Source organism: Linepithema humile, chromosome 1, assembly GCF_040581485.1.
Source record: "Linepithema humile isolate Giens D197 chromosome 1, Lhum_UNIL_v1.0, whole genome shotgun sequence".
Taxonomy (NCBI): domain Eukaryota; kingdom Metazoa; phylum Arthropoda; class Insecta; order Hymenoptera; family Formicidae; genus Linepithema; species Linepithema humile.
Genome location: NC_090128.1, coordinates 1090228 through 1102282, shown reverse-complemented (window position 1 = coordinate 1102282; position 12055 = coordinate 1090228). Strand labels below are relative to the sequence as shown.

At 35.4% G+C, this 12055-nt stretch overlaps 1 protein-coding gene across 4 annotated transcripts in view; it reads left to right on the top strand.

The window, feature by feature from the left end:
- Positions 1-12055, top strand: part of Lim3 (Lim3 homeobox protein) — a 42730-nt gene that overhangs the window by 5216 nt on the left and 25459 nt on the right. For 3 of the 4 annotated variants that reach the window (XM_067348320.1, XM_067348321.1, XM_012370829.2), the window contains one exon: positions 7420-7464. The exons of the other annotated variant lie outside the window; for it this stretch is intronic. In XM_067348320.1, coding sequence (XP_067204421.1) covers positions 7420-7464 — 45 coding nt within the window. The remainder of the gene's footprint in view (positions 1-7419; positions 7465-12055) is intronic. 4 annotated transcript variants of the gene reach the window in all.

Here is a 12055-nt window from a genome sequence, read left to right as displayed (position 1 = left end):
TATCGTCGAAAGTGGACTTTACAAATTTTATAAACTGCAATATTGACTCTCCAATTCTGTCTCTTATTTATAAAGTTTATTAATTTTTCTTTTTGCTTAGAAATACAAAAGGATATTTTTTTATGATAACAAGAAGTAATTTGATTTCTTTTGTGTAAAATATTCTTGAAAGAAATTTCATGATTGATTTATCATAAATCTATAGATAAAAATTTGCGTCCAGTGTATTGCGAAAGTATGCTGTAAATTGATATTATTTTGATTAATGATACAATTTTGATTTAATTGTCGTATTTAAGTATGCTTTCATTTTATTATAACTGCTTGAAATGTCGCAGAATATTTCGTATCTTTTTATCGTTGGACTACATCCGATCGGCTACACTCAGGGCCGCGAGATATCATCTTCGGTTCTTATCTAGACTAGACTAGAGTAATATCCACTATTTTTCACGTAAAGTGTCAACGATACACTTTATTTTCTAACTTCTGTTGCGTTATAGATAACGTTGCTTTTTGATGCAAAACACATGTATTCGTATCAGAAAAAAAGTACATAAATGAGACTTTATCGAAACTCACATCTTTCGCGTAATAATCGAACGATTATTATCAGCTGATTATGAAATGGAGAGTAAGTTTCCATTATTATTGAATCTCCGTAATTTCTTACATTTTTAATCAATTTTTAATCATTTATAATTTGTAAGTTATCAGTCTCTCGATATTTCTGTTGTGGATAATGCGATTCCAAAGCGACTCAAGAATCCGTACATGAAAAAAGAACGTGTCACGCGGAACATCCTGTATAATAGAATGCAACTTTAAAAGGACACTTTTACTTTCAAGCCTTCGAATATAAATACTCGGATCGACAATAAATATCGAGGTTTTAGACTTCTGTTGTTAAATTCGATTTTTGTTCGTCTCACCTTAATCATATCCGTGTCCATCATGTTCATCCTTCTTCTTCTCTTGCGCTACGCGCATCCTGGCATGTCCCCTGAGTTATTCATCCAGTCGATCTCGGTGAGTGGAGCAAGGTCGAAGGCTTCCTAAATTATGAACGTTCGCGGTTGGAGGACGACCTCGCGGTTGCACAACGCGGAGTCGACGACCGATTTTCCAGATGAATATTCACGATGGCTCGTGCGAGTTTAGCAGTAATTAAGTTCGCGACTCGTAAACAGAGATTGACAGGTTCGTGACCTCGTAACCCCTTAGAATCAAAATGCGAATCACTTTCTGTTTATTATGAAACGACTGATTAGAACCGATGTGATTATTCCGATTATTTTAATTGCCAATTATAGTAATGCTTAAAATATTTAATTTGCATTTATATGAAATATAAATTTAATTATTAATATATCACATTTATATTACATTCTCTGTTAGTTTTATTATAGAATCTATTTATCCAGAGTTCCGCTTGAAATCAAATCGGAAAATTGTCTAAAACGAATGCAGGTTTTACTCACAGTTGCCAATAAGAAATCCGTTGCTAATCTTATTTTAGCTCTACATTTAGTGCTGAATGTGACTGATTTTGAGCGTGACTTGCCGCATATGAAGATCGCATAGAACGTCATCTTTAGTCTGATCGACTTTTAATCGCAATGTGCCAGAATTAATATCTACCGCAAAGGGCAGTTCCGACCGATTGTCGTGCGATTCGGAGAACCGATCAACTCTGGCCGGCTAAGCGTTTCTGTGTAATAAAGAGAGCGGAATAGTTCGCGGCTCCGCTTTTGTTAAAAGGGCGCGGCGAGGGTGGCGGATATTTTAATAAGGTAAGTGCTACAAGGCCGGTTGCTATGCCATTGGGGCGGTTTAATCATGTAATGTGTTCGGAGGCTCGGCCGTCCCGCAATCGATATACGGTATTGCTTCGGGCACGACGCGGCGCGTACGTACGACGCGCTTAAATCCTACATCCAACCTAGAGCTAAATCCGCGAGTCGTGTAAGCCGCGTTAAACCCTCGTCGATGCAGGTTTTTCGAGAAGGTTTCGTTAGAGAGAAAATTGCGGAATGAAAAGTCTTTTTCCTTTCTTTCTCCTTTTCTTTCTCTCTTTCTTTCTTTTTTTTTTTTTATGGAAAAAGACTGTCAGAATCGTACGTTGACAAGGGGCGAAAAGCTCCAATGACGATGTCAACCAACCCCCGAGCGAAATGGTAACCATAGGAAACGGCGGCTCATAGCGAATGAAGGCTGGTCGGGACGGGGATGAAAAGAAAATGGCGGACCGGTTACGGGGTAGCGCGTGGTATTCACGTGCGGGGGTGGAGAGAAGTCGGTGGGAAAATGAGGATGAAGGTCGGTACCTTTGTTGCCGACGACGGATCGGCTTTGGCGTTCTAAAAGGGCTGAACCTTAAGGTTCCTACCCCGTATAATCGCGCGCACCAACACGTATATATAAGTATGTAGTTTTCTCTGTAGTGGGTATGCGCCAGGAAGCGTCTCGGAGCGCTTCGCGGTAGCCAAAGCCGATGATTGGACGAGTTGATCGTATTACGCGGTTGGAAGAAGCTCCTTCCCTGGGGCTTAAATTCCTCGCGTCACTTTATGATGCTTGTGAAGCATAGTTCTTGTATTTTTTCTTGGCAAGACAATGTACGATGTTTTTGTCCGATCGCTTATTTAAATTTTATATCTCCAAAGGTTTATAAATGTCGCAAATGAATTGAATTGCGCGAATATTATGATCGAACAATTAAAGTATCTTATGTATTTTAATTATGAAATTTTAATTAGCAAATTCTGCATTGAAGGCAAAAATATAAGTGAAATAATTCATCGTATAAATAAATATTGACGGGGAAATAATTTGATGTTTTAGCATTGAATTATCTTTAAGTCGTATCAAGTATTGTATAAACACATTTTCATAGTTTATATCTTCAGCTTTCAATAATCTTTCAAAAAACTGACTAAATTATTTTATGAATAAAAATGTAAAGTTATTGTTTTAAATATAATTGAAGGAATTATTTTTGTAAGTAATAATTATTAGCATATTAACATTTTTTTAACATTTGATTATTTTTGAATTTTTTAATGTTTTATTTAGCGAAATATGGAAGAAATATCTATATTTGTATATCAATTATATTTCACGATGTCAGAATATATTTCTGCGCGGAATGAAAACACTGGCAACCCTTTTCACGTGCTATAATCGCGGCAATACCTTTTCCCTACTTCCATTTCTCCTGAAAAAGGTTGCCTAAGTGGAAAGGGGAAATTGCTTTCCAAGTCGAAAGTTTCTGCGGTAGTGGCGGTTTTGCTATCTTTTTTTATGGTTCGGGCATGAAAACCGCCGAATCAGAAAGGCATCGGCCGGGTTCTTTCTATGTTTTCTTTCGTTTTCTTCGTTTTTCGCGCCGCAACTTTGCCCCGAATGGTTACTCGTTATGATAGATCGATTTGGTAACATCGTTAAATACTGGTTATCGTTCTTTTATTGCCAACCCGCATCTCTACAAGTCATGATTCAATCGCAGTTGCTGAATGAAAGAGTATAAAGATGAAAAGGCGTTATATTCTTTTATTACATAATTTTTTAATTAATTTTACTTAACAGGACAATATACATATAACATTTACAACCATTGCAATACTTTCTAAAATCGTTTACTACATTGACATATCAAATCAATAAGTAGCAAAAAATCTAGTATAAGGTCGACGACACACAATGTTGCCGACCTAAAAAAAAACAATTCCTGAGTACTAAGGACACGCGCGTGTTCCGCCACCCGCATCGGATTACCGTATCTCACCCCGGGGATATTACGGCATTATCATTTTTTTTTCTCGCGCGTGGCTAACCCGAAGTCAATTCATTTCCGGTTTGGAAGACCGACTAATCGAGGTTTGATTGATAGCTGTCTTTTTTTCGAATAGTAAAAGAAAACATCAAGAAAAGATAGTCGTGGGATCATTGAACCGTAATATGACATCAGTCTGTTTTTTTTTTTTTTTAGGAAAATAGAAGCACTTTTTACTCATTAAAAAAAGAACGGAGAAATTATCATCGCTTAATCTTATAGAATGTTTTAAATATATTAGGAAAGATCAAAGAGTAAAGGGAGGAACTTTTTTGATTCTTAAATCAATTGTGAAAATGTTCCTTTATGTTTTTATTTTTCCTTGTCAAAATTAATCTTAAAATTACTTCACTGAATTATTTCATAGACGTCGTGTTAGCGTCAAGTAAAAAACACAGTGCAAATTAGAGCATCTTAATCTATTATATCAATGAGTTACATTAAGATAAGACCTATTAGTATATTGTCACACATTGATCGCAGACAAGTAAGTGACTCCTGATAAGATTAAAAGTTTTTTTTTTCAACTAGACAATCATATACAAAGCCTACCTACTTTCGATTGAAGTAGATGCCGATATATTGCGATATTCTTGATAATTATGAAATTTTATATTAGATTCAATTTGTGTAAATAACAAAATATTTACTTGTAATGGAAATAAGATAAAATAAAAATTGTTAGCAAATTTTTCGGGACAAGGTGCTGGCTTGCGCAAATTTTTTCAGGCGCACTTTATTTATTAAAATGTTGTGTAAAAAATGAAATTTTCGGAAATTTCAAGCGCAAATATTCTGTCGAGTTTACCGATTCAGACTCGCCGGGATGATATTCCAGTTGTAAACGGTATGTAATCCGAACTGTTACACGATGAACTCTGGGATTGAGTTAGCGTATATACGTGGGAACGCAGACCTCGAAGCCTCGGGGTTGTTTTCCTTGGAGGCGTGCTCGCCGATCGTCTATCGCGTAGGGGTAGATTTTTCCATAGAGTGTTGCAGAAAGAGAGAAAGACAGACTGTGTTCACTTTTACGGCGCCACGTGACTCTTGTGGGACAGAGTCCTCCTATTTGTTGAGAGCATAATCACATGCACTTCTCGTTCTCTCTCCCTTCACAATGCATTGTTGGTTTCCCTTCCGTTGTTGCACTGAGAGTTTACGCGATCAGAGATTAAGTGGCTCATGATGGGAACTAAATGGTGTTTAGACCGCGTTTATATAATCTTACGATTGCGCCGCCGGCGCATGTCAGGATTGCGTGAACCTGAAAGGACACACGGATCCAAGCATTCCACGTGCATTTGCACCCGAAACAGATTTAGATATGATATACTTTGATTTAGAGTAACATATTTTTGGGAATATTTTGTGGCTAAATCTTAAGATCATATAATAAAAGAATAATAATTTATATCAAATGCTGAAAAAGTTTTTTTCCAGAATCTGCCTTTTAGAATTTTATCTATTTCGCTATTAATGTTGCAAAATTTATTTTTACATAGATTTGGATTTTATTATTACAAAAAATTATTTTCTACTAATTATTGTATGATAAATTATTTTAATTTTATATAACATATTTTATTATTTGATATTATTTTGTTAAATCATAAAAAGTAGCAAAATCAATATAGCCCAGGACTTTTTATCTTTACTCTGCACAGGTAAAGTTTGACCGATATACTAGTTAATCTATTATAAAATTTTTATAATAAACTTTGATAGATAATACATCATGCTACGTTAAGAACAAATTTTAGAACTCGGATGTTATTTATCTTCGTTACAAGAGTTAAAAGTTCTAACTTTTGAATATTTTCTTGTACGTACAACAACAAAATAAATTTAAACTATTTCAGAAAAAGATGCCTCGCTTAAATTAATTTTTCGTAAATGTTAGAAAACCTCTATCGCACACAACTTTCATTAATTTTATCTTATATTTTGCTTGCGTTTTATAACTTAATGTTTTAAGTATACATATTATATATATATATGATTAAAGAAAGAATAATGATAAAATTACGAATTTGCAGAGAATTTTTCAATGACTTTATTATGTCATTTTAATTTGATAACCGTGCCTTGAAATGTTAACTGCCGTTGCAGGTTCGTATCGTGTCGTTCGTTTTGAAGTGCGATTCAAAGCTGTGCGGAACGAGACGCATTGAAATCGGAATATATTGCAATTTTAATGATCAACGTGTATGGTCTCGCAATATAGGCATGCATAGAAACCAGAAAGTTTCACCTTTATGCATACCTAGGCGTGGATATTTTTTATGGATCTATTCAGTTCATATTACCGCGATTCTGGTGTGACAAGCAAATTAAAACAGAGTCATGGTTATTGGTAACTGTTCAGAGAACGTTATCAGTCGATTTCAAACTGACCAGTGAATAAAAAATTTTTAATTCGATAATATTGATAACTGAATAATATATTGATACACAAAGGAAGATATACAACAGGAAATTGGGAAGTATATAATTTTTAAAATCTTAAAAAAGAAATATAATTCTAAGGTACTGTTTATTTCAGACTTCAAGAACATAGGTTTTTAAATAAAAAAGTGTAATTTTTATTTATGGCAATTTACATATAAGTTACTCTTCTTTTATTTTGTTTAAATATTTAAATTAAGTTTGTTAGTATTCGTTATATAATATGTTTAACAAAGAAAATTTTATAATTAATGTTTTAGAATGTCTAGAATACGTGAATTCATAATTTAATTTATGGTTTTTTTTGAACATTCAATGCTGGAATATTTATTCATTATTTATAATTAACGGAAATAGGTATAAATTATAAACATGTAAAACTCAAACGCGAAAACATATAATTATCATAAAAAGTTCAATGCAATTAATTCGTGATAATTTTTAGCAAGATATTTGTGTATGCATGACGTCTGTACTATGCTACGATGATTAGAATTATCGTCATGCGCGCGAATAATCTAATTCGCGTCTAGAGAAGCAATTCGCGTCGCGACCAAGCATAGTGCACGTCGTACAAAATATCTTAGAACTCGCCCGTAATAGCGGCGAGTAAATTATTTATGGCTGTACGAGATAAGCGCCGGCGAGTTGAAATGTTAGTGACACAATGTCCTATAAAAAAGTTATGGCGTCTACAGTCGAGATACGAGTGTCGCATATACAGCATCGTGTCAACGCACATTCAAATCTCTCGTGATAAAATCTCGAAATCATAATAAGATTTTAAGTTCAAGAAAAAGCGCAGACACAATATATTGAAATCAATAATACATATAATACATAAAATACTTACACTTTAAATTAGACTCGTTTGCGAAAACTTTTTGATGTGAAGTCACTTAATTAAATTATTTAAAAATTTTACTATTTTGTTCTTATTTTATATTATAATAATTGGGTGTTAAAACAGTGGATAATAACTCTGAAACATCTTAACGCCGTGTTCTCCATTCATTATAGATTTTTGGTCATATATTGATTTAAATTCTTTTTATTTTTAAATAATTAATAAAGGGGGAAATATTTTTATTTTGGAAATTTCCAATTTATTTATATTTTATTTTCTTTTGTTTTAGAACGGAGGATCAAAACACCAAGCCGTTTTACTATCAAGGAAGAATGTGAGTCCTTTTCTTTTATTTTTGCTTCTTTATTTTGCCTTTTACGGTTAGTTTTTTGTTCGCACACTGGTAAGACTTAAACAAGATTTTAAAACCCTTATAATTCTAATTCGAATTTGATTACTAATTAAACTTGGATGTTACGAGTACGCGAAAAAATTTGCTTTATTTTTATCGCATTATTATTATCAGAAATGAATATAATGATCATTTTCTGATCATCTTCAGCATCGAAATTTGATTAGTCTCTGGCTTTTACTTAAATAATGATGATCAGAAATGGTTCTTTAATGAGAAAGTATAAGATTGAACATTGGGCGATAGATAAATGACACAGGGAAACTAAGAGTCAATTTGTAAACAAGAAAGTTTGGATGATGTATCAATCCTTCAAGTACTCTTTCATGAATAGGGTCATAAAACACTGCGAAACACTCGACTCTGTCCCATATGTTATCTAGAACACGTTCAACTTCGACCTACAGGCGACAGTTGGTTGCAGGACACTATTGTAGATTAGAAGTTGCATCTCGAGAGCCTTATTGTCTATCGATGTCGATATCTCTGTACCATTTCAAAGCGCAGTACTTGCTCTGAATGCGGGCGATTATGTGCCCTCGTTTTCACTCGAGATACGTCTAGATGCAAACGACATTGATAACATAACTTTTAAAATATAATAGCTTTGCGATACTAAATTAAATCTTCTAAACAAAAATGTCTGAGAAAAATTATCCAAGAGATGAAGTCCTAATCTACAGGATTAAAGCCATGAATGGTTCCTTTATTTTTGACGACTTATGATTCAAAAGGCCATTGGTGCCCGGGTACTTTTATGAAGAAAAAAATTGCCTTGAGAGATTAAAAAGAGCCGCGCTCGGCCTCTCGAGATTAAAAAAGAGGGTCATCCTGCATACAAAGTAGAGAAAAGTAACAGTCGCCGCTCACGAAGTAATCCTTCATCCTGCGGAGAAACACGCGCGCGTCACCCCCGGATATACAGGGTGGTTCATATTCATCGGCGCACATGACGCGGCGGCCGAACGGAGCACCAGTTGTCCCGGCACGTTTCTGACACGTGCGGCTCACGTGGCCGCGCTGACGAGTGGATTGTTCATTCCGACGTCTCGTCGTGTGTGCCGATGTACAAGGATCGCCTTCCCGCTGGGTTTGTTGCCGATTTTTGTGGGCTGCCCGTTAATTGGAAATAATCGATTAGATGGCTTCGCGGGAGACTTTACAGTTTGCTCGAACGAGTGCCAATAGGCTTCCTCCTTTTTTTCTCTTTTCAGACGAAGAAGTCTGATTAGAAACATATGATTTAGATTACACGTTATTCTGAACATATTTGTTATCTATTAAGCAACTTTTTGTTATAAATTTTATTTTTAAATCACTTTAATCAAATCGGCATTCTTCTAAGAGAGAATATTATTCTAAGTTTTTCAAAATTATTTGACAAGTTAATACGCAATACATTCTGTTACAATAATAGAAAAAAAAAATAGGAAAGTTTCTTTGAAAAATAACCAATATTTTTAAAGTAGAAGCGCAGAAAGACCTATATATCAAAACAGTGAAAGTTATGAATTTACGCGTATGTTGAAAGACGAAAAAGTTGCGTGTTGTTGTTGTTGTACAAAGTTACTTTAGCTTAACAAGTTACATAGAGAGTCGGTAGAAAAGTGCTTACGTCTAATCGATAATGCTGATATTCACGGCTCCATTAGGATAATTGCTCGCACAGTTTCTCTTCCCGTATCTATAGCTATCTGCCTATCTATCTATTTATCTCTGCGCCTCCCCCCATACCCGACTTTCTTCGGCAACCCCGTAGCTCCATGATGCATAAGTGGGCGATGTTAACGATAACATCGTGAAGGATGGGAATCATTAGTAAGGGAATAATATTGTATATTATTAATATACGAGCAAACTTGTATGAAATGTATGGAGAGAACGCAAACGCAAGAAACGAAGTAGGACAAAATAACTCTTTCTTCGTTAATTACTTTTATCAGCTTCGTTTATTCATAAGATTTTTTTTTTTTTTTTTTTAAATAGCTGTAGTCTCAGACGATTCGTCGGGATGTAATTGGCAATAATCGTTTGTAAACGATACGTATTAAAATCGTAATCGATCACGGTCATTGCTTCGCGGTTTTATCCACGCCTATTGTAGACGAACTAGTTGCACACGAACAATACTTGACACTCCTACGCTCGTCACAGAGAGATCCCACACGGTCGTCCGTGGCATGCATTGCAAATCACGCGTAGATTTATGGTGACGCTAAATCGGGGCATTCCGTAGCCCAATTCCCATGCTCTCGTCACGTAATCGTCCGTGAATGTCCGCTTATCCGTAAGGGAAATAAACCGGCGGATACATCAACGTGAAGGTGCGCCTTCGTAAAGCAGCATTTTTTTACTTATTTACAAATTGTCACTCAAAAATGAACAGAGAGATCGCGATCATTTTTGGCATGTGTAGAAACCTACTATCTTTTGTATAAAAAATTGGTTATTTACTATTGAGAAAGTTGTTTTTTAAATTAATTTTAATGACGCTTTTCAAGATGACAAGCACTTCTATCGAGACAGTAACATTTTTATTGTGCCAAAACAAACTTCATTTCACATCACTCGTTATTCAGCGTTATCACGCGTTCGTTTCTCATGACACGGGTACCTCGTTGTTGATTATTTAGGCGGAAAAGGAACCGCCCATGCTTTTACCACAAAGTGAATAGAGCAAAGAGGAGGCGTTAAATGCGACAAAACCGTGACGTCCGGTATGCACGAGTCGACACGTGACCTTCTCAATACTCTTATGCCAAGTGCTCGTTGAGGCAACTCGAACACTATTCAGAACAAAGTTACCACGTGTGACGTGTATTATTCGGGTTTTTTTTCTTTTCACTATAATCAACACATATAAACGCAGCTTCTTGATTTACAATATTCTCAGTACATTTGAATGCACTGTACAATCATATAATAAAGCGAATAAACTAAATAATTATTATACTGTAATATAGAATCTATCCATACGAATAAAATAATATTCGTAAATATTAATGATTGAAATAAAATTAAATTTATTTAGAATTTTTAGAGATTCTAGATTTAATACATAATTAGAATATCAAACATATCAATATATAAAATCTATATTTCTCCAACATAAATATATGATACTGTTCATCGCTGACGTGCATATGAAAATTATTACGATGAAAATGACCCGTAGATACTCAAAATTCGAGCACTGCCCGCATACTTCAATTAGACCTTTAAACGAACATATATTATTTACGGTTTCAATAGAATCGCTCGTCAAAAAAATGTTATGTTATTTAGCGATCCGTAAATTTATATCGCAGTGTCATGTATCGTTAAATAGTGTCATTTTTTAGAAACGCGAGATATCATCATACTCTTGTGCAATCCCGTCTGCTTATCGTGGACGAGCAATCATCACGCTCGTCACCGGGTCTAGACAGAAGTCAATGCATCACAGAGGAAATCTGTGAAGAAGAAAAACATATCGTCCCCTAATAGCCCTCATTGACAACCATAGCAAAGACGCGGCACGGGTTTTAGGGTAGCGCCCTGTTTTCATTTCAATTTCTACCCCTTGGTGCCCGGATCAACCCCCCATCTAAAGGCCAGATGGTGTATGCGATGCGGCTCTCTTCTTCTTTGTCTATCTTACCCGACGTATCCTGCGCGTTTGCTCATACCTCCCTTGTTCTTTCACCTCCTCCTCTCCCTCCTCCTCCTTCTCCGTCATCGCTCTTGCCGACTATGAGAGATCGTTATGATTGAACATGTCAATGTTTGGCTTGGCTTATACCGGTGCCTGTAACGCGGTTAACGCATCAATTTACTTTCTGGAATTTACATTCTTTATGGTTACACGTAAAAATTTCTAAAAAGAAATAGGAAATTTTTGCTATGTTTTGAGTTTTATCGAATTTTTCTGTGCTCTTTATACGATATTATTTTACTTTTTGTCATGACAGTGATAGCATCAGCTTTTGTTGAAAGATAATGTAAAATTATTTATGCTTTGAATTTTAATTTGTTTGCTTTTTTTAAATAATTCAATCTTAAGAAGATATTTTTGTAAATAGCTTATTTTTAATTTAAAGCTTTAAATTTCTTATCATTCAGGAGGGAGATTTTTATTCAAGTTATAATATTGAACTATACAATGAGTTTACTTAAATTTGCCACCGTGAGGGACATGTCGAAAAAATGGCGAATCCCTCCAATCGAATTACCGGGTTCCGCGTCATCTTGCGGCAGTGGAAAAACAAACCACGGTTACATCGCAGGGATGAAGTGTTTAAATTTAGACGAATGAAATAATAAGATCAAACGGTAAACAACCGCGGATGAAAGGTACCGCGTGCAAACAGAAGCTCACGTTGGCGAGGGTGCGCTCCAGCGTGCAAGCGCTTTCTGAAAATACATATCGCGATTCTCCGGGGAATGCCGCAGCCGCGGTGCTTCATATATCGATTGCAGAGGTAGGTCCTCTCTTTCGCTCACTCTTCCTCTTTCTCTCCCTCTGCGGTCGCGG